General features: G+C 41.7%; 1 protein-coding gene across 1 annotated transcript in view; it reads right to left on the bottom strand.

The window, feature by feature from the left end:
* The window catches only part of LOC125466199 (rho GTPase-activating protein 23-like), a 219179-nt gene that overhangs the window by 21344 nt on the left and 174438 nt on the right, over nucleotides 1–23397 (bottom strand). Inside the window, exons 21-23 of the mRNA XM_048560405.2 lie at nucleotides 21331–21456; nucleotides 19731–19772; nucleotides 17935–18040 (exon numbers count right to left, since the gene is read on the bottom strand). Coding sequence (XP_048416362.2) covers nucleotides 17935–18040; nucleotides 19731–19772; nucleotides 21331–21456 — 274 coding nt within the window. The remainder of the gene's footprint in view (nucleotides 1–17934; nucleotides 18041–19730; nucleotides 19773–21330; nucleotides 21457–23397) is intronic.

Here is a 23397-nt window from a genome sequence, read left to right as displayed (position 1 = left end):
TTGGTTCCCCTTTTATCTAAGAATTCTACTGAAGGTATGAGGCAGAACAAAGTTGCAACAATGCAGTCAAGACACAGAATGTCAGACAGGCATGGGGCTGAATGGCTTACCGCTGAACTGAATTAAGAGCACTTTGGTAAACCTGTGATCTCATCTGACTTGCTTGTCCCAGCACGTTTTTCCAGTTTTCTGGCAGGTTTGTAAGTTCTTCTTACATCTCTACTCATGCTGCTTTTCCCCAAATGCCAATGACAGCGGCACCACAGTGACTCCTAGCTTCTAATTCCTAAAGGGAAATGGATATCAGCTGTACCCTTTCACAAAGTGGGGAGCTCAATAAAGGAATCAGGTGGCACATTGGGTCAGCAGTTAGCACTGCTGCCTTTCAGTGCCAGGGACCTGGGTTCGATTCTACCCTCGGGAGACTGGCTGTGTGGAGTTTGAACATTCCCAATGTCTGCATGGATTTCTTCCCACAGTCCAATGTGCAGGTTAGTTGGATAGGTAATGCTAAATTGCCCATAGTTTTAACTGATGAGGAGGTTAGGTGGGTTATAGGGGAATGGGTTCTGGGTGGGATGCTCTGAGGGTCAGTGCGGACTTGTTGGGCCGAATGGCTTGTTTCCACACTGTAGGGAATCAATGATCTAAAACTGGAAATGACAGTATTCATCATAACGGACTGTACAGTATAAATTCCAAGCAGAGTAGAATAACATCGCTCCATTGGAGGCTCCATTGATGATGTCACCTAGCATGGCGATGAAATGTCTGAACAAGGACAAGTAGGCTTGGCGAGCAAGTCAACAATCTCAAGTCTGCAATATACTGCAGCAAGATTTGCTAACTCTAAATTCATGGGTGGATTGCCCACTTGCTAATCTTGGAAAATACTGCAGAGATGTTGGAGCAGAGGATCAAAACCTTCTCTAAGTTTGTGAACATCTCCCAAGTGAAAAAGGTCCAATTTAACTTTGTACCTCAGGAACATTCTAAGAAACATTATACATTGTGAAAAAAAACACAGGGCCAAGTAAAAACCTTTCGTTCTTCTACACTTCTATAGAACTTCCCAAACTTGAACACGATGGATATGTTGCTGCGCTTCTCGACAAGACTGAAGCATCAGAAGGTAGAGCCTCCTCTCACTGTTTCTACTTCTCATTGATTTCACACATCACCTTAATGTGATTCATGATGTCGATTATGGGGATCTCATTAGCCGAAGAAGCATGTCAAGGCATACAGTTACACAAACCTTTCAGTGCAATTATCTACATGGCTCTGTTATCTGTAACATAGCATGCATTCTCCGGTTTTGATTTATAGCAAGACCTGGAAAAGAACATTTTTGGACAAATCAACAATAAATAACCCTACAATTCTAATTGTATAGTTACACCCTGCGTGAAATGGCAACTATAGCTGTTGTTGTATGGAAGAATGGGAAATGACACATGCTGTGGAATACAAACTGGTTCATCAACAACAGCTTACAAAGTATAAAGAGTAGTGGTAAGATTGATCCAATTATCTGAATTTTGGTAATGATAATAGATAATACTGTAGATATTATTGTGGGCAATTGTGAAACTGCATACATGAAATGCAGAAATATTTAAAAAGCATATGTAGTGCAAATTGGTCTTTAGCAAAAGAGAGGAGCTAGAGAGTTGTGGCATTTCATTTCATGCTCACCACAAATGAAAATTGGAATTCAAAGCAATATCATTTATTGGATGGTAATCCTGGTTCAAGTTAAATGGTCAACAACAGGTTTTACTTTCCTATTGAATGCAGTTTGTTTTTGGATAATGTGAATCTCAGAACCTTGAGCTCTGTGCATGTTGTTCACCATACAAGGTTAACCCAAAACACTACAGACTCCATTTGAGTCAAAATCTTAATCAGGTCAACATTTAGAATTTTATATGAATGCCTTCAATGATAATTGGAGTCACAACAATTAGAGCTACTGCCATGGTGTACAATGAAAAAAGATACTTGCTGAGGCATAAACTTAGTAAAATCACTCATTATATAGCAAACTCTGATGAAAATAAATTTGTATGAATTAAAGGAGAAGGAAAATTATAATGTTAAGGACCTGTCAGTGGATGCTGTATTAATTTGTTAGCCAAAATTGCACACAAATATTGCTGATCACACATAAACCCAAGTCTAATGCACACTCCCAACACAAACAAGCGTTTCTTTAGAACTCAACAATGCAAATGAGGAGCCAAATCATACCCGGTTTATTTCTCCATGACGTCCGCTTTAGGAATAAGAGACAGCAGAAAAGATTTTAACGAAACAGCCATCACAGAGAGAAAATTAGAGATTTTCTTCAAACAAAAATCAGCCAGGGTTCCTTAACCTCACCATCCTTATCAAGTTTGTGTCATTTGAAGGTAAGACTCCTGCACCTTTGAGCATAATGAGCTAAATTCTCTGTCAAGATACCTTTGAACAAATTATTCATTGTTTGTTGAAAGGTTGCCTAAATAGTCCACACTCTTACTTATGTTCTGTCAGATTTTTAATAGCTGGGGAGGGGAGCCCTGAACCAATACATACCTGCAATGTTTATTTGGGCAGGGTGGGTGTGGGTGGGAGCAGAATCCCTGCTTGACCCATCTCTGCTTTTTCCTTATTTCCATCCTGAATGCCCATCAATTATACCTGTTTCCTCAACAAGTTGGGCAATATGGTTTCCTTCTTATATCTGATCATTCTATGTATTCTTTGCTAAAAATTACCAAGATGTTGGTGATTCTACTTTAAAGTTAAATATTTATAAATGAATGGATAGAATTGGTGGCCATATTACTAAATCACTAGTCTCTTGACATATATTTCAAAAAATTGTAAGCTTAATTCCACCATGACAATTTGAAAATTTGTATCCAGTTGAATAAAGAATGGGAAAGTGACCATGAAATTGTCTAATTGTCACAAAAACTCAGGTATTTACCTAATGCCCTTTAGAGAGAGAGATCTGGTGTCTGTTCCCAGTTGTCCTATATGTACCTCCACATTAACTTAATCTTTATCATACTCTGATACAGCCCAAGAAGCCACTCAGTTTCATCTAAAAATGGGCAGTAAATGCTGCTTTTCCAGCGACATGCAAAATAAGTAAAATTACAGAATTCACTGCCTTGTCTAGCTATGAAGATCTGCCATAACAATGCTGCCTATTGTAAAATTCATTAGCGTTTAGAAGGTTGAGGGGAGATCTAATAGAAACTTACAAAATAATGTATGGCTTAGAAAGGGTGGACGCTGGGAAGTTGTTTCCGTTAGGCGGGGAGACTAGGACCTGTGGGCACAGCCTTAGAATTAGAGGGGGTAAATTTAAAATGGAAATGAGGAGACATTTCTTCAGCCAGACAGTGGTGGGCCTGTGGAATTCATTGCCACGGAGTGCAGTGGAGGCTGGGACGTTAAATCCCTTCAAGGCAGAGATCGATAAATTCTTGATCTCACAAGGAATCAAGGGGTACAGGAGAGTGCAGGGAAGTGGAGTTGAAATGCCCATCAGCCATGATTTAAATGGCGGACTGGACTCAATGGGCCAAATGGCCTTACTTCTACTCCTATGTCTTATGGTCTAAGACACAGTTGCCTCCTATACCATAGAGGCATAACATACACTCAATAGTTAGCAACATTTTGGCATGCTTTACCATTTTATAGGTGCTCTGCAAATGAAAGTCATTTAGAACAACCAACAGAATATGGATTTGATTTTACAGTTGTTTCTTTCACTCAGCGATAACAAACACGACAGAGTTTGACAGAAGTATTCATTAGCAGAGTAAACTTATTAGCCAAATGCATTTTAGAAAAACCTAGAAGAGAAACAACAGAGAATAAAGGAAGAACAATGCTTGTTTGAATGCAATTATTTTCAAACCACTGCAAAATCCAGCTCTGGAAATCCTGAATGATGATCATACCAGATTCTGCTGCAAATGCATAATATTGGTTTAAATTATCAGAATTGTTTATATTAACAAATGGCTAACAAAAAAAATCACTCTTTTATAATAGCTTACATGAATCGGAGAATTATATCATTTGCAATGCCAGTATCATGAACTATATTCCATGCAAACATCAATTTACTAAATAGCAGAAGCACATCTTCTTGAAAATATGCATTTGACAATGATGTCCAAAGCATTAACATCCTAAGCCTGAGAAATCAATTAATACTAATACCATCTCTAGCTGAAATACAACCAAAGCCAGAATTATGAAGGCAGTTGATCTCATATATATGTTAAACGTTCTCATTCTAAATTCCTCTCTGCACAATTTGATTCAGGTTTTAACTCAATTATTTTAATGAAGCTAAATCCTGTATAAAATCAGCAAAGGAATTTAAATGAAAGTCATTAAACCTTTACATAAGATCAGCTCTGATGCTGTTCTGCAACCTTTAGAACATGCTTTACTTTTGCCTAATTAATTTTTAAATGTATGAGCAAACTATTTATGGACGTATGTGAGAAATGACTTGGGTAGTATTAACATATTTGGAGAGGCAACGGCACAGTCTTTTATTATTGTAATCAACAGAGACTCAAGTAATATACTAGGGACCAAAGTTCGAATCCTTCCACAACAAATGGCAGAATTTTCATTCAATTAACAAAAAAAAATTAGAAGTCTAATAATGACCATGAAACCATTGTCAACTATCATAAAAACTTATCTGGTTCACTAATGTCCATAAGGGATGGCAAATTGCCATCCTTACCTGGTGTGGTCTACATTTGACTCCAACCCATAGCAATATAGTTGACTCTTAACTGCCCTCTGAAAAGGCATAGCAAGTCATTCAGTCATAGCTACCACTAGAAAATCTCAAGAGGGGAATAAAATTGTACAGTTTACTTGGCATCAACTAAGGCACTGGAAGTGACAATGATCAACACAGCCCTGTGGACCTGACAGTTATCCTTACAAATACCTGGGAGGTAGTGCCAAATTGCCTCTCAGACTAGTCAGGCAACAACCTGACGGAATCATACTCACTGAATCGTCCCTTACACCCAAACACCACCACCATCCCTCGGCATCTCCTGACTCACTGGCACAACAGACACAGCAGAACTGGCAGCAGTTGAGTGCAGTGTATGCAGTTGAGAGGGACTTGCCATGGGAATCCTCATCATTGACTCTAAAGTCTTTTAGCAAAAGGTTAATGTGGGCAAGGAAACCTCCTGCTAATTACCACGTACTGTGCCCAACTCAGGCTGATGGATTTAAGGGTTAAGCAGAGGCATGATAATAGGGTCACTGGCTAGGAACAGAGCGCCCAATGGGTTCAACCATGTTAATTACTATAGAAAAGCCCCATCTAGTTCACCAATTTCCTTTAGGAAGGAAATCTGCCATCCATATATGTGACTTCAGACCCACAGCAATGTGGTTGACTCTTGTAAAATGATCGACAGAGCCTATCAGTTGGAAACAATGTAAAACAATGCAAGACGTAAAACAATGTCAAGGTAAATGCAGCATTTTCATAATTGATGGCATATGTAAAACTATAAGGATTATAAAGAGTAGGCAGGAAAGAACTTTTCCCCTTGGTTGATGTTATCAATAACTGGGGGTATAGATTTAAGAGAAGAGGCAGGAGGTTGAGAACAATTGTTTTTTCACCTCAATGGTTGTGGAAATGCAGAACTCACTACCTTTAAGGGTGGTTTGAGGCAGAAACTCTCATGACATTTTAGTATTTAGATATGTCCTTGTGATGTCAAGGCTATTGGCCAAGTCTTAGAAAACGGGTTTAGAATAGTTAGGTGCTTTCTTGTTTTGATGGGCATAGACTCAGAGGGCCTTTTTCTGTGCTGTAGGCCTTTATGACTATGACTTTATGAATATACCACTGTCAACAGCTAAGGGTTATCAATGATCAGGAAAGAATTGGACAAGCCATATCAAAATAAATTCTGTGAGTACAAGAGCAGGTTAGCGACTAGGAATCCTGCAGAAAGTAAGACACCTTATGATTCTGCAGAGTCCCATACAACAGACTAGTCATGAAGGTTAGGTCACATGGGATTCAGGGAGCACTAGCTAACGAGTCAAAACTGGCTTGATGGTCGGAAGCAGAAGGTGATGGTTGAAGGTTGTTTCTCGGACTGGAGGCCTGTGACTAGTGGTGTGCCACAGGGGTCAGTGCGGAGACCTTTGTTATGTTATTTACATAAATGATCTGGATGTGAATGTACAAAGCATGATTAGTAAGTCTGCGGATGATACAAAATTAGGAGGTATAGTTGATAGCAAAGGCAGTTACTAGAAATTACAGAGGGATCTTGATCAGATGGGGAAGTGGGCTGAGGACTGGCAAATGCAATTCAATACAGATAAGCGCTAAGTGCTTTACTGTGGAAAGCCCCAAGGTAGGACTTATACAGTAAATGGTAAGGTCCTGAGGAGTGAAGTTGAGTACAGGGAACAAGGAGTACGAGTACATAATTCACTGAAAGCTGCATCACTGGTAGACAGCGTGGTGAAGAAAGCATTTGGCATGCTGGCCTTCATTGGTGAGGCACTGAGTATAGAAGCGCATGGAGTATTTTGGACAGTTCTGGTCACCCTGTTGTGGAAAAGACATAACTAAACTGGAAAGTGTGCATGAGTATACTGCTGGGACTAGTAGGCCTTAGTTATAGGACATGTCCTTGGGACATAGGAGAATGAGGAGTGACCTTGTTGAGGTGTATAAAATCAAGAGGGGCATAGATAGGATGAATACATATTGTCTTTTTCCCAAGGATGGGGAATTGAAAACTGGAGGGCATCGAGTTTTGGTGAGGCGAGGTGAAGGCGGTGGCGGGGTGGGGGGGGGGATTGGAGAAGATTTATAAAGGACCTCCGCATGCGAGAGAGAGCCAGTGAGAGAGATATGAAAGGATTAGGCATACAAGGGCATTTTGGTAATAGGCCAAGGCAGAAAAGAAGCTGAATAACTGGTAATGAGAGCTATGAGTAGGAAAGAATGGCAGCCAGTGCTGAAAGTAATCCATGTAATGTGATAACAGGCCTGAGAGTGGGTGCGAATGGGTTGGTTATGCCAAAAGCAATGCATTTCATGACAGAACCAGGTGTGGGAGTAGACACAAAATATGCAAGGTCAGAATCAGCCTCCAAGGTTCTTGAACTCCACTGCTGAGTCCTAGAGGCTGCACAGTCCCCAAGTTGAAACTGAGATGCTGTTCTTCGAGCTTGTGCTAAGGCTCGCTGGAATACTACAGCAGGTCTGCAATAGAAATATTAGCATGGGAACAGGGCTGTGTCGAAGTGACACGCAACTGGTGGCTTGCGGTCATTAATACAACAAAACACAGGTATTCTGCAAAGCAGTCACCCAGTCTGCAATTCGTCTCACCATTGTAGAGGAGGCCACACTGTGAACAGTGAATACAGTAGACTCAATTGAATGAAGTGCAGGTATATTGCTGCTTCACCTGGAACGTGTGTCTGGAGCTCTGCATAGTGAGGAGGGAGAAGGCAGATGGACAAAGTGTGATTGCATGGGAAGATACTAATGGGGTTGTGGGGTGGTGTTGGGAACAGAGGAAGAGTGGGTGGTCCCTGCACAATGCTGACAAAGGAGTGGAGGGGAACATATCTGGTCATGGCATCCAGATGGAGTTGATGATGATGATGATGATTTAGATATGGAGGCTGATAGGCAATAAGTGAAAACCAGGGGGTTCCTAGCATTGTTTTGGGAGGGCAGAAAAGGCTTCAGGGCAGTAATTCCTAGAACAAAAACAAAATTGCTGGAAAAGCTCAGCAAGTCTGGCAGCATCTGTGTAGGAGAAAACAGAATTAACGTTTCGGCTCTGGTGACCCTTCCTCAGAACTGATGATGGCTGGGAAATCATCGGTTTATTTGCAGAAAATAGGGAGGTGGGTGGGTTGGGAGTAAACAATAGGATAGAGTCCAAAGAGAGAGAAAGACAGTTGGACAGACAAAGGAGTTGCTAATGATCAGGCTGTGAGGGTGAATAGTTGTTAATGGGACTGTTAGTGACTAATTACAGGGGGTGTGTAGTGGCAGGCTATGCGGTAACAAGGCCTGGTGTGTGGGGTGGGGGGCTGGGACATGGGGGAGTTCACGCCTTAAAATTATTGAACTTAATAAGGCTGTAGGGTCCCCAAGCAGAAAACGAGGCATTGTTCCTCCAGATTGCATTGGGCTTCACTGGAACACTGTAGCAAGCCAGAGACGGAGATATTGACCACTGAGCAAGGTGGTGCATTGAAGTGGCAGGCAACAGGTAGTTCAGGGTCTTTTTTGCACACAGAACAAAGATGTTCTGCGAAGCAGTCGCCAAGTCTACGCTTCGTTTCCCCAATGTACAGGGGACCACATTGTGAGCAGCGAATAAGTGTTACTTCACCTGGAAGCTATGTTTGGGCCCTTGGATACTGGGGAGGGAGGAGGTAAATGGGCAGGTGTTGCACCTTCGCCGGTTACAGGGGAAGGTGCCATAGAGCTGTGGGGAGGTGTTGGGGGTGAAGGTGGTGTGGACCAGGGTGTCCTAGAGGGAACGGTCCCTGCAAAAGGCAGATAAGGGAAGGGAGCGGAATATGGGTCTGGTGGTGGCATCTTGCTGGAGGTGGCGGAAATGGTGTCTGACGATCTTCTGGATGTGGATGCTGGTGGGAGGGTAGGTGAGGATAAGGGGGACCCTATTACTGTTGTGGGAGGGAGGAGAAGGGTTGAGGGCAGAAGATTGGTCGGATCCGATTGAGGGCCCTGTCCACAACGGAGCTGGGGAATCCTCGGTTGAGGAAGAATGTGGGTATTTCGAATGCTCTCGTCGAAGTTGGCCTCATATGCGATGGAGATTAAGGAACTGAGAGAATGGGACGGAGTCTTTACAGGAAGTGGGGTGTGAGGATGTATAGTGCAGGTAGCTGTTGGAGTCGGTGGGTTTAGAACATAGAACATAGAATATTACAGCACAGTACAGGCCCTTCAGCCCTCGATGTTGTGCCGACCTGTCATACCGATCTCAAGCCCATCTAACCTACACTATACCATGTACGTCCATATGCTTGTCCAATGACGACTTAAATGTATCTAAAGTTGGTGAATCTACTACCGTTGCAGGCAAAGCGTTCCATTCCCTTACTACTCTCTGAGTAAAGAAACTACCTCTGACATCTGTCCTATATCTTTCACCCCTCAATTTAAAGCTATGCCCCCTCGTGCTCGCCGTCACCATCCTAGGAAAAAGGCTCTCCCTATCCACCCTATCTAACCCTCTGATTATTTTATATGTTTCAATTAAGTCACCTCTCAACCTTCTTCTCTCTAATGAAAACAGCCTCAAGTCCCTCAGCCTTTCCTTGTAATACCTTCCCTCCATACCAGGCAACATCCTAGTAAATCTCCTCTGCACCCTTTCCAAAGTTTCCACATCCTTCTTATAATGCGGTGACCAGAACTGTACACAATACTCCAAATGCAGCCGCACCAGAGTTTTGTACAGCTTCACCATAACCTCTTGGTTCCGGAACTCGATCCTTCTATTAATAAAAGCTAAAACACTGTGTGCCTTCTTAACAACCCTGTCAACCTGGGTGGCAACTTTCAAGGATCTGTGTACATGGACACCACTGCTAAGAATCTTACCATTAGCCCTGTATTTTGCCTTCCTGTTACTCCTACCAAAGTGCATCACCTCACACTTGTCTGCATTAAACTCCATTTGCCACCTCTCAGCCCAGCACTGCAGCTTATCTATGTCTCTCTGCAACCTACAACATCCTTCGTCACTATCCACAACTCCACCGACCTTAGTGTCGTCTGCAAATTTACTAACCCATCCTTCTACGCCCTCATTCAGGTCATTTATAAAAATGACAAACAGCAGTGGACCCAACACCGACCCTTGCGGTAACTGGTCTCCAGGATGAACATTTCCCATCAACTACCACCCTCTGTCTTCTTTCAGCAAGCCAATTTCCGATCCAAACTGCTATATCTCCCACAATTCCATTCCTCCGCATTTTGTACATTTTCCTATTATGGGGAACCTTATCGAACGCCTTGCTGATATCCATATACACCACATCAACCGGTTTACTCTCATCTACCTGTTTAGTCCGGGGTTGTCTCTACTCCCCTTCTTAAACAGGGGAACCACATTTGCTATTGTAATGGAATTCCTGGAGATGGGCCAGACATGGCTAAGGGGCCTCTCAACCATGGTGGCAGGGAGTGCTCGGTTGAGGAAGGTGACATTTCTCAGGCCCCCTCAGAAGATGGCATAATCATAATCGATGCAACGGAGACACAGAGAAACTGGGAGAATGGAATGGAGTCCTTACAGGAAGCAGGGTGTGAGAATGTGTAGTCCAGGTAACTCTGGGAGTTGGTGGATGAAGGAGAGAGTAGGGTGGTAATTGGAACCAAAATTGTCAATTTTTTCGGGTTCCAAATGAGAGGGAAGCAGCACTAATGATATCATCAACACACTGGAGAAAGAGTTGTGGGAAGAGGCCTGAGTAGGACCAGAAAAAGGAACTTATTTCGAACCCACAAAGAATCAGTCATACCTGGGGTACATGCGGGTAACCATGGCTACATCTTTGATCCGAAGGAAGTGACAGTTCAGAGTACCCCTTCCATATCTCTGCGCTGTCTCCAGTTATCCACTCACCTCGCCCCACACCCAGCCAACCTCATTTTTGGTCTAGCTGCTTAACAGTCACAGACTGAAACATTAACTCTGCTTTTTCCCCACAGATGTTGCTAGACCTACTGCACTCTACCAGCAATTTCTGGTTTTGTTTCATATCTCCATCATCTGCAGTTCTGAGGAAGGGTCTCTCGAACTGAAATAGTAACTCTGATTTCTCTCCACAGATGGTTTCAGACCTGCTGAGTTTTTCCAGCAATTTCTATTTTTATTTCCGTAGTTCTTTGTTTTATGACATTATGCACTGTAGTTTGACGAATTAAAAGGTATCTAAATGGACAGAGATTCCAAAAAAAAGTGGCACAGAGAGACTCGGATGTGCTTGTACATAATATACAAAACATTTACATATCATGATATATTTTATATATATATATATATATATATAGCAAATTCAGCATATAATTTAGCAGTAAATGGAATTTTGATTTAAATTCCTTGGCTGTTGGAATTTAAAAATAGGGAAGTTTTATAATAACCATGAAGGGTGCTTGTGAAGTCTGCACCTGAGGTATTGTGTACAACTTCATCCCAAGCAGCTCCAATATACAGGATTCTGTGCTCTGTGGTCTGTTCCTGAGATGCACACCAAGACAAACATTGACTGCACCTGGAAGACCAAGTCCAGGACTATGAGCTGAGGGTTGGACTAAAGCTTGGGGCAGCTGCTGCTAAGGTGCAGTGGGGGAGCTGTTTTCAAATGCAACTTTAACCTGAGAGTTTGTATGTCTTCTGAAGTACATTTTTCCGATCTTGTGGTATTATCTGAAGAAGAACACCACAGGTACATAGATTGCCTCCTTGCTACTTTTGAGAAATCACTGCATGATGTCACAAGATCAGCGCCACTTCAAACTACACCTTCAGCATTTTAAGGGTTGACTTGTATAAGTCTGTATTTGGTGTAAAATGAAAGTACAAGAATGAATGAAATATTTTCCAGAACTAATGACAGGGTGAGGAGATGTTGCAAAGTAGTAATTGATCATCTGAAATCTATCTGGAAAATGGCAGGAACAGATTCAATACCAAGATTCAGACATGAATTTGCTTAATATTTGATGGGAAACAGCCAAAAAGAATGAAAACAGAAAATGCTGGCAAAACTCTGCATTGTCTGTCAGCATCTGTGGAGAGAAAGTAGAATTAACGTTTCAAGGTTGGTGACTTTTCATCTTCAACAGAACTGACCCATGACAGTCTTGGTAGAAGAATGACTACCGCATAGTCCTCGTGGAGGTGAATCCCATCTTTACATTGAGAATACCCCTCAATATGTGGCACTATGTCAAATGGGATAGACTTTGGAAAGATCTAGCAAATCAAGAACAGGCATTCTTGACCTACTGTGGTACAACAGCAGAATTGTAATGCAACACAATCTGCAACCTCATGGCCTGCTGTATCCTCCACTCTACTTTCATCACCGAGTCAGGAGATCAACCCCAGGTCAACGGGGTGTGCAGGAGGAGCACGGAGCAGCTGTAAAAATGAGGCATCAACCTGGTGAAGCTCAAAAAAGTGTACTTCCTGCATGCCAAACAGCAGTTGCAGTGACAGAGCTAAACAATTTCACAACGAATGGACCAGTTCTAAACTCTGCAGTCCTGTCATGAATCAATGAGGACAATTAAACTACTCTGTAGGAGGATAGACTCTAAGCATTCCCATCCTCAATAACAGAGGACTCCAGCACATCAGTGCAAAATGAATTTGTAACAAACTTGAGTCAGAAGTTCCAAGTAGATGATCTATCTCTGTCTCCTTTGGAGGTCTCCAGTGTCAGAGATGCCAGTCTTTAGACAATTTAATTCACTGCAACTGATAGTAACAAAATGGCTGGTGACACTGGACACTGCAAAGACTATAGGCCTGGAAACATTCTGACAATAGTACTGAAGAACCGTGCTCCAGAACTTGTTGCACGCCTGGCCGTGCTGTTCCTGTTCAGCCACAACACTGGCACCTCACAATGTGGAAAACTGCCCAATTATGTCATGTGCACAAAGCAGGGCAAATTCAGCAAATTAGCCCCATCAGTCTACTGTCAATCATAAGTGATGGTATCATGAATAATCTGCCCACTGACGCTCAGTCTGGATTCTGCTCAGGTCATTCAGCTTCAGGTCTCATTAAGCCTTAATTCAAACATGGAGACAAATGCCGAATTCCAGACGTGAGGGAACAGTCACTGCTCTTGACATCAAGGCAGCTTGCAACTGACTCAGTGTCACCTCAAGGAGCCCTGGCAGAACTACAGTCATTGGGAAAATGGGGAAAACACTCTGCTGAAGTCACTGGGATAACAAAATGTGAGGCTGGATGAACACAGCAGGCCAAGCAGCATCTTAGGAGCACAAAAGCTGACGTTTTGGGGCTAGACCTTTTATCTGATGTAATCTGGAGTAATGCTCTAGGTTTAACTATCTTCAGCTACTTCACCAAAGACCTTCCCTTCATTATAAGATCAGGCATGTGGATATCTGATCATAATTGCACAATGCTCAGTGCCTTTTGTGATTTCTTAGATACTGAAGCCGGCCATGTCCAATGAAGCAAGACCTGGATAATATCTAAGCTTGGGCTGACAAATGGCAAGCAACATTCGTGGTGGTCGTGGTGTAAACATACAAGTCAGGAGTATGGTGGAATACTCCCCGCTTGCTGGGATGACCAAAGTTTAAACAACACCCAAAACATGACACCACCTAAGAGAAAGCAGCCAGCACGATCGACAGTATATCCACAGCATTCACTCCCTCCACACTGTGGCTGCAGTATGTACCAGCTACAAGGTACACTGTAAAAATTCACCAAGACTCCTTAGGCAACACCTTGCAATCCATGACTACTACCATCCAGAAGGACAAGGCCAGCTGATACCTGGGAAGACAACCACCTGCAGGTTCCAGCCACTCAGATTTGGAAATATATTGCTGCTCCTCCAGTGTTGCTGTGTTCAGGGTCCTGGAAATCCCTCACCAACAGCATTGTGGGTCTACTTATACCAAATGGACAGCAGCATTTCAAGAATAAAGCTCACCAGCAACTTTCACGTGCAACTAAAGAGCAATAAATGCAACATGTAAACCCCATGACTGAATAAGTCAAAATCACTTACTCAAATCACTAGCTAAGCCAATGTTTTTTTAAGCTCTGAAAACCCTGTGCTGTGTTATTGCAAATCTTTCATTTGAAATATGAGATTTTCTTAACACAGAAATTATTTCCAAATCAAAGGCAGACTGCGTCCTAAACATACAAGAACGATGGTCATAAGTTTAACTTCATAAATTATAAAATTACCTGACAATAGTATTTTTCAGATCTACAGAAAGTAGATCCCTTCTTTTTAAAACTAAGTTTTATTTGTCACTGCTCTCTGTCTTTTGTAGCAATACACCGTGAACTCTGGCTTATAAGATAGCTGAGATAGTGTGGGGACCTGTGAATCTGCTGGTGGCTGAAGTACCATCCATGTGATTCCGTGACCATTTGCTTTACACTTCAAGATAATAAAGTGTGAAGCTGGATGAACACAGCAGGACAAGCAGCATCTCAGGAGATGCTGCTTGTCCTGCTGTGTTCATCCAGCTTCACACTTTATTATCTTCGATTGTCCAGTATCTGCAGTTCCCATTATCTCTGCTTTACACTTCACTTCTTTCTCATGGTTGCAAACAACAGTTTATTTGATGGAGGTCATGCAAAGTTGGAGCTTAAACTTGGCTGTTTGTCCACTGACGCTTGGGCCGAGATGATTGGTCTCCCAAAACTAAAACCATGTCCCTTTGTGTTTGGCATGACTCCAATTAATGGAAAGTTTTCCCTTCATTCCCATTGACTACAGGTTCCTACACACCTAGATACCAATTTGGGAAATTTCTGTCTTGATGTCAAAGGCAACCACTGTCACCTCACCTCTGGAATCTAGCTCTTTTATCCATGTTTGACTCAAGGTATGATGTGGTTTGGATCCAGTGGTCCAAGTAAGACCTAAATGGAATGTTGCTGAGCGGATTATTGGTAAGTGAGTGCCGCTTGATAACACTGACACCTTCTATCACTTTGCAGATTATTGACAATAGACTGATGGAGCATAATTGGCTAGATTGGATTTATCTTAGATTTTGTGGACAAAACATAACTTTGTCAATTTTCCACACTGACATGTGGGTGCTGTTGTAGTAGTGTACTGGGCTAAGAGTACAGCTAGTTCTGTCAAACTAGTCTTCAGTACAATAGTCAGGATCAGGTCAGAGCTCAGAGACTTTGTAGTTCCCAGCTGTTTTTTAATATCAAGTCGAGTGAACTGAATTAACTGAAGATTGCATCTATGGTGCTGGGGACCTCAGGAGGAGACTAAGATGGACTCTTCATTTAGCACTCTTGACTGAAAATGGTGATAACTTTCCAGCCTAGCCTTTTGCTTGCACAGCATAACTGAGGAGGGCGATGTTTGTGCAGCCTCCTCCTTCAGCTTATTTAATTGTCCATTATAATGCATCACTGTATATGGCAGGACTGCAGAGCTTTTGGTTATGGATTGCCTCCACTATTTTGCTTGCGTGCAAGCTCTACATTGTAGCTGCATTACATTGTCATGGAATTTTTAGGTGTGCCTGTTGATGCTCCTGGCTATGCCCTTCTATACTCACCATTTTACAAAGGTTAGCACCTGACTTGACTGTAGGTCCAGACTGTAATCAAATACTACTTTCTTACTGCTATTGGCACACAATTACAGGTATGAATTTTAAACTGCTAGACTTGTTCTGAATATATCCCATTCAGACAGGACAACAGTGCAGACATTTCTACCATAAATAAATATACTTGTGACACTTGAAGACAAGAACAAGTAGAACCAACAAGAGGGAACAATCTGTCAATAAAATCACAATGTCAGTCTGGAAGAAAAGTCCTTCATGACTCATTTAATTTAATCAGTGGTGATGCCATTGAGCCACTCTAGGTGATGGGGTTTCTGGTCTATTGCAACTTCCAGTGTTTCTTCCAAATGGTATTCAACATGAAACAGCACTGATGCACCAACAAAGAGATGGTGATGGACAATAAACAGCAGGTGGTTTCTGTGCCCATAAATGAACCAGTGGCACAAGACCTTGTGCCATTCAGAGTCTATGTTTGGGAACTCCAAAGGTCATGCCACCTCTACGATGCAGGTGGAACAGGACATACATCCAAGGGTGGTGAAGCAGAACTAAAAGACTTCAATAATAATTATGCCAGGTCGCTGTTTGATTAGTCTGTGGAGCAGCTCTCCCAAAAGTGTGGGAACTAATTGTAGTTAGCAGGCATGCATTGGCAAGTGACCTTAAATATTGATTACTTAATTCACTCCCAAGACTATTTGAAGATGGTATAGTTTAGTATATTAAAGTCTTAGTTCTTTGAAACAATTTATCAGAAACACTAAAATAACAAAGGATTTCAAATGAGAATCTGAAACATAAACAGAAATTGCTGGAGAACCTCAGCAGATCTGGCAGCATCTGTACAGAGAAACCAGAGTTAACATTTCAAGTCCAGTGATGCTTCTTCAGAACTACTATTAATTTAATGAACAGTGTAACTAATGTCAGATTTGCTCAGGAACTGGCATTTTCACGTAACACCCCACCAACCTCTGAATGCAATGCATCATCCTCCAACATTTCTGCCATCTGTAATCTCACCACCAAAGACATTTTTCCCTCCCCACCCTTATCTGTTTTCCAGAGGGACCACTCTCTCTGTGTCTCCCTTGTCCGCTCCATATTGCCCTCCAGCCCCACCACCCCAGCACTTTCCCCTGCAACAGAAGCAAGTGCTCTACCTGTCCCTAAAGCTCCCCCTCACCCCCACCCCAGGCCCTAAGAAGACCTTCCACATTAAACAGATGTTCACCTGCACATCTGCTAATGTGGTATACTGTATCCGCTGTTCCCGTTGTGGCCTCGTCGACGTCAGGGAAACCAAGCAAAAGCTTGGGGACCGCTTTGTGGAACATCTACACTCAGTTCGCAATGAACAACTACATCTCCCAGTCGCGAACTATTTCAACTACCCCTCCCACTCCTTGGACGACAGGTCCATCCTGGGCCTCCTGCACTGCCACAATGACGCCACCCGAAAGCTGCAGGAATAGCATCTCATATTTTGCTTGGGAACCCTGCATCACAAGCTTCAAAATCACCCCTTCCCCGATCGCATCCCAAAACCAGCCCAGCTAGTCCCTGCCTTACTAACCATTCCTCCCACCTCAAGTCTCAGCCCCATCTCCTAACCACCAACCTCATCCCGCCTCCTTGACCTGTCCGTCCTCCTTGGTCCAACCTATCCCCTCCCTAACTCCCCAACTACATTCACCTTCACTGGCTCCAACCCTGCCTCTTTGAACTGTCTATCTCCTCTCCACCTATTTTCTCCTTTATCCATCATCTATCAGCCTCCCCCTCTCTTCCTATTTATTTCAGAATCCCCTTCCCCTCCCCCATTTCTGAAGAAGGGTCTCGACCGAAACATCAGCTTTCCTGCTTGGCCTGTTGTGTTCATCCAGCTCTACACCGTGCTGTCTCTGTTTCTCACGCATCGGCAATTCCTACTACATTTTCACTGTCAGAGATTGTTTTATACAAAATACCTGTATGTGAACAGTGAGGTCACTTTACACAGTTTGTGTAGAATTTTGCAAGATGTGTTAAAAGTTGCCACAACACATGGAAAAATTCAGTTAAACAAAAAAGTGTGTTCTTGTCTAATTTGAGTCACTTTAGATATCATGCTAATGTGGCTAAATAATTTGAATTCACAAACAAAATCAGATCAGTTGTGAATGGAAAGAAATCTTGACATTGGACTTTGAGAGCACAGCTCAAACACAATGAAATGTAATTCCTAGTCTTCAGCTCAAACAAGAGGTACCACTCTAGAATGCACACTGATATTTAACTCCAGTAATTAATCTTCCATTAGTGTAAGCATTTCATTTCAAATCTGCTTAAGCAGCTAATGTTTATATAGTCAAGAAAATAAAACAAAATTTAAAAGGAAATGTCTTGAAACTATTGTGAAATACATCCATCATATACACAAATCACATATCTAGTTCCTTCTACGCTACAGCTTGACATGAGTTTAGAAGAGGCAGGACTACACAGTTGTGGAAATTTTCTGCTACCTGAGATATCCCCTGGTGCTCCTCCAGTTCTCCCAATGTTTGACAGCAGATGGTCTATGTTTGGTACTGGCTGTAATTCTGTATTACCCCCATGGTCAACTGGAGCCTAGAACAGCAAAATAAATTTTAAAGTTTATTTCGTCTCAATAATACATTTCCTACACAGCAACACTGGCTACACTTCCACAGTACTTCATCAGCTGTAAAGTGCTTCGAGACTTCTGATGGTCATGAAAAGCACTATACAAATGTTAAAACTTTAATTCACTAATACACTTTACAACGTTGTTTTGCAAGTATTTATACCACTCTAAACAAGGGTGTTTATGTTAGATATCTTCATTCAGTGAAAATTTTCCATAAGTCATGTATGACCCTCAGGAGAGAATGCTACTCTGATTTAACTTTGAAATGAAGCTTACCAGTCTTTAAAATGTACCTGCTATTAGACAGCTGTTGATGAAACTGTCTGCACAAACAATACAGGTTGGCAGCTCTCCATTGCTGGCAGTTCCACTGGTAGTGGTGGCTCCTGCCAGTTATGCTTCAACAATTTCACCAGGGATTGTCACTGGATCCAGACCACAAGTGAGGGAAGGTGGGATTGAGGTCGTGGGGACAGGGTAGAGAGAAAAGTCTGGAATGTGGTGCAGGTAGCTGATGGCAAGGGCAGGGGATAGCTTTCAGCAGTCTCCTTCTTGATGTTGGGTTGCATGATCAGCCACGGAGTGCCTGATAATGAGGAATGTAGAAGTTGCCACATGTCAGGAAGGCTGTTGAAAAACCCAGGTTGGTGCACATTGTGATTGTAACCAGGTGGATATTGTTAACTATGAGGTGCTGGATTGTTGTTGTTAACCTGGGCCAACCAGGAAAGCCGTGGCTGACCAATATATGCAGGGGCTTTACAATCTCCTCAATCCAGGTGACCGACTCCAAGCTGGTTAGCCACAGCCTGTGAACTTTGGAGGAAAAAGCTTGATATAAAAAGAATATAAACAGGGGCTTTACAATCTCCCCAGTCCAGGCGACTGACTCTGAGCTGGCTGGCCACAGCCAGTGTATTGTGCACAAATAAATAAAGGGTGGCTTGGTGATGGGATACCAGTCTCTGTGCAGTTATTTCACGCACAGTGGAGCATATTAAAATGTCTTAAATTAATCTAAGTGACATTTTTCTGCAAGCAAGCATGTTTCTTGCATTGTTTCTTCCTGGCTCAAACTTGATCGTGGAGATTTCCCTGCTGCCATTAGACTGGGGAATCCTTTCTAGCAAACTTCCCACCATGACAGGTTGGATTAGATTCCACGCGTGGTTATGGGCAGAAGACCTAGTTTTAGATTGTTGTAACGAAGCTACAGTACAAATAATGGTCTCGATGGCCTCCTTCTGTGCACTAAACCACTATGGTCCTTAGTCATTAAGACGTTGCTTATGTGACACACCCAAAGTTGGAAAATTTCACTTTTAGGTATTTTAAAAAGTCATCTTCTGATTTCAGTTAATTTCACTAAATTATTTAAACTGTACTGTGCTGTAATGTTCTATGTTCTATATAAATTGCTCAGGTTAAACAAACTGAGTTCAGTTTCTACTGACATCACTTATTTTCCTCTGGCAATATTGAAATCCCTCCATTTCTTTTCCAAATGTTTCATTTATAAAGCACCATTTACTTTCAGTTACAGGTTTTTTTTATTGTAATAATTCCTTAATCATTCTGTTCTAGCTCACTGTTCATGCACTGCATTAATGTGTGTTGTGAAATGTTTGAAAATCAGTTTGGAGTTCTTACCTTTTCATCCATGTCCCTGTCTTCATTAAAAAACCAATCATACTGGAAAAAATGCAAACAAACTGATTATATTAGGAAACAAAAGAACAGTACACTAGATTATGAAAATATTCTCAGCAAAAATCTCACAACTGAATTATTACTTTCATTTTTTTCTGTTTTCAGCAATAATATTTGCAGCCAAACATCAAGAACACAGAAAAACAAGGCCAACTAAATTTTGGAGATATAATGTGCGGTGCATTTTTCTTGGCAATATTTTCAAATAAAGTTTGGAGTCGGAAAATGAGATACACATTATACTCAAAGCCACCCTGATAGACTGTATCAATTGGAATTAATTGTTCTAAAGGAGAGGGACATTTAGCTAACTGTGTATCAAAACATCTGTTAAAGATAGGATTGAAGTGCAGCCCTGCGATCTGAAAATTAAGGGTATTATCAGGTTTTTAATACAAAATTTGGAATTTATCCCTGATAGGAAGGCTGAAAATGATCAGCACAAATATCAGGTGGCCTATCTACCAATGGTGCAGTAGTCCAGATAGCAGAAGGTCACACAACTGACAGAACCATTTTAGGAATAAGTATAAGCAGAAAAAATATTTATTGTATTATCAACATTAACAATTGAGAAACTAGGACAGGCATAACAACATACCTAAATTAGTTTAATCAATAATCTGCTTATGGATTTATTTTGGCAAATTTAACTGAAGTACAACTATCACAAAGAGATTTCAAATTCTAAAGATTTAATGGATATTGACAGCATTCAATTTACCAAACCTCATCTCTCTCCTTTATACAATTCATGTTTAATCTCATTAAAGTTTGCCACTCATAAACTTAGGCAAAACTAAAGCCAGTGCCCTATGCTTCTTGTTAATTTCTCTCCTCCTGCTACATGTAATTAATGAATACGTGGAACTGAATTGCTGAAATTACTTAAGCTCAAAACAGTAAACGTTTCCCACAGTGGAAAATGAACAACGAGAGTCTGGCCTTGGGAGAATTCCGAAAATGTACATCAATCAGCGAACTAAACAGGTTTAAAGCTTAAGACCAACAATAATGCAGATTAGCTATAACCCAACCAATCAAAATGGAAATAAAGAAACAAAAACATGAAAATGAATGTTTGTAACAGAATTTGAAATTTTACATTATATTTGCCAGTCATGATATCTCAAAATCTCAATTTGAAGATACAGTAAAAGTGGCCTAAACATATATATTAATTTACTTCTTGAAGCCTCTGTATCAAACATGATCTGCTACAACTGCAGCTCTATAAACAGTTGCTAAATACACATCAGCAACGCGGTGTTTCCAGTGAGACGCTAGCCTTTCTACTTGTGACACTTTGACCTAGCAATTCAAGCTACCAACATCAGGCTGCCTTGAGAATAACACAGGTATAAAAGTCTTCACAATATAATTTAGGAGGTCTGTTGTGAGAAGGCACCATTTGGCTCAATAAACACAGTCATCAGGAGTCTAAATGTGATTATTCCATCAAAGATTTCTGTCCTTCAAAGCACTCCTTCTCAATTCTCCTAAAAAATAATTCAACCCTCAAGAGAAAGATTAAACTTACATGCTGTATTAAGGTTTCAATTATTTTGTACCGATCTTGCATGTGCGTCACCATGTCAATCATTTTGTCTTCTGATGTTCTGACTAGGGTAGGACCAAATACCAATGCTAAATTCCGCGGCTCCATCTGAGGGAGCAAAAATAAAAATACAATGTCAAGCTGGGGCACAAATTTCTGTTTAGAATAATCATGGGCAAATTAAAAATATCAAATTACAAGATAGTATAAACTCTGCTTTTTTGAATTATGGACTTAATATAGGAAAATATACTTTATTAAACCTAGGGACTATGGAAGAACACGTGTTTTTTTTAAAAAGAACTCATTGCGTGTTTGTCTACAAACTTACGTCATTCAACCATTAGAGGGTGATTTAAAGTTTTACAGAAGTTTGTAGCTTGGGCTGTGGATGAGGTTGTAGACATGCTCGCCAAGCAGTGGGTTTAGATGCAAATGTTTCATCACCATGCTCGGTAACATCGTCAGTACGCCTCCGGTGAAAACGCCAGTGTTCGGTCCCGTTTTGCTGGGGTGATTGGTATTACTTCCGGTTCTGTTTCTCAGTAGTTTGTACACAGGGTCCAATTCAATGTGCATGCTGATGGAGTTCTGGTTAGCATACCTGGCATCCAGGAATTCCATGGTGTGTCTCTGTTTGGCTTGTGAGATTACGGAAGGTGCTGTCGAATTCGTATCCTTGGATTTCCGTGTATAGTGAGACAAGTGAGAATTGGTCATGTCTGCTGGTGGCTAGTTCATGCTCGTGTATCCTTATTGGCAGTTTTCTTCTTTTCTTCTGGTTTGGCCTATGTAGTGTTTCTCATAGTCCTTGCATGGTGTTTTGTATCTTACACCAGTTTTGCTGGTTCTGGATATGGGATCTTTTATGTTTGTCAGTAGATATTGCAGGGTGGTTGTCTGTTTGTGGGCTACACAAAAGCCTAGGGTCTGAGTAGTCTTATGGTCATCTCTGAAATGTCCTTGATGTGTGGTAGGGTGATTAGTGAGTATCTTTGACAAAGTTGAGGAATTCTTGGGATGTGTGGATGGGTGTATAGTGTTATTTGCTAAACATTTCAATTCCTGTTGTAGTTCTCTGGCTAGACTATATGTTGATAGTGAGACAACGGGTCTGAGGGGTCCCCCGGTTTGTGTACCTTTGGGAGTCCATAGAATCGGGGTGCGTTGGCTTCATTTTTTTTTGGTAGTCCTGGTGTTGATAGCTCTTGAGTTGTATTATTTCTTCAGGGTCATTGTATCCGTTCCCTAACTGTGGTGATGGGTCTATATCTGCTGGTATTGCATTAATCAAGGACACCAGGATAGAAGAGGACGAGATGATGATATGCTTCAACCTAACAGCACTATTTACATCCATAAACAAACATCGACCTAGTCAAAGAGACAATTGCCACACTACTGGATGAATCAAGTATGCAGTCAACCTAGGACACCAACAACATCAATAAGGACACCACCATGAAACTACTAGATCCGTGTCTCACAACCAACTTCACCTTCAACGACCATATATTCAAACAAATCAAGTGAACACCAATGGGATCCCCAATATCAGGACTGCTTGCAGAAGTGGTAATGCAAAGGTTAGAACGGACAGCGCTCCCTACTATACAACCCAAACTCTGGGTCTGATAGGTAGATGACACCTTCACGATTATTAAACACACAAAACTAGAAGAAACCCACCAACACATAAACAACATCCTCACTGGGATAAAATTCACAAAAGAAGAGGTAGAGAACAACCACCAACGACCCTTCCTGGACATAATGGTAGAACACAAAACAACAGGGAACTCCAGGCTAGCGTATATAGAGAGATCACATGTACGGACCAGATACTCAATTACTCTAGCAACCACCCTAATGCCCAAACAGAGCTACATCAGGACACCACTTAAACAAGCCACAACATAATGCAACAACCCGGAACTACACAAAGTAGAACAGGAGCACCCATACGGAGTCTTCACAAGGAATGGACGCCCAAAAAGAACAATCCACTATAACCTCCAAGACAAACCACAACAGGAAGACACAACACGA

The sequence above is a fragment of the Stegostoma tigrinum genome, chromosome 31 (assembly GCF_030684315.1).
Source record: "Stegostoma tigrinum isolate sSteTig4 chromosome 31, sSteTig4.hap1, whole genome shotgun sequence".
Classification (NCBI taxonomy): domain Eukaryota; kingdom Metazoa; phylum Chordata; class Chondrichthyes; order Orectolobiformes; family Stegostomatidae; genus Stegostoma; species Stegostoma tigrinum.
Note: the sequence above shows the minus strand (reverse complement) of the source record. Positions and strands in the feature narration are given on the sequence as shown.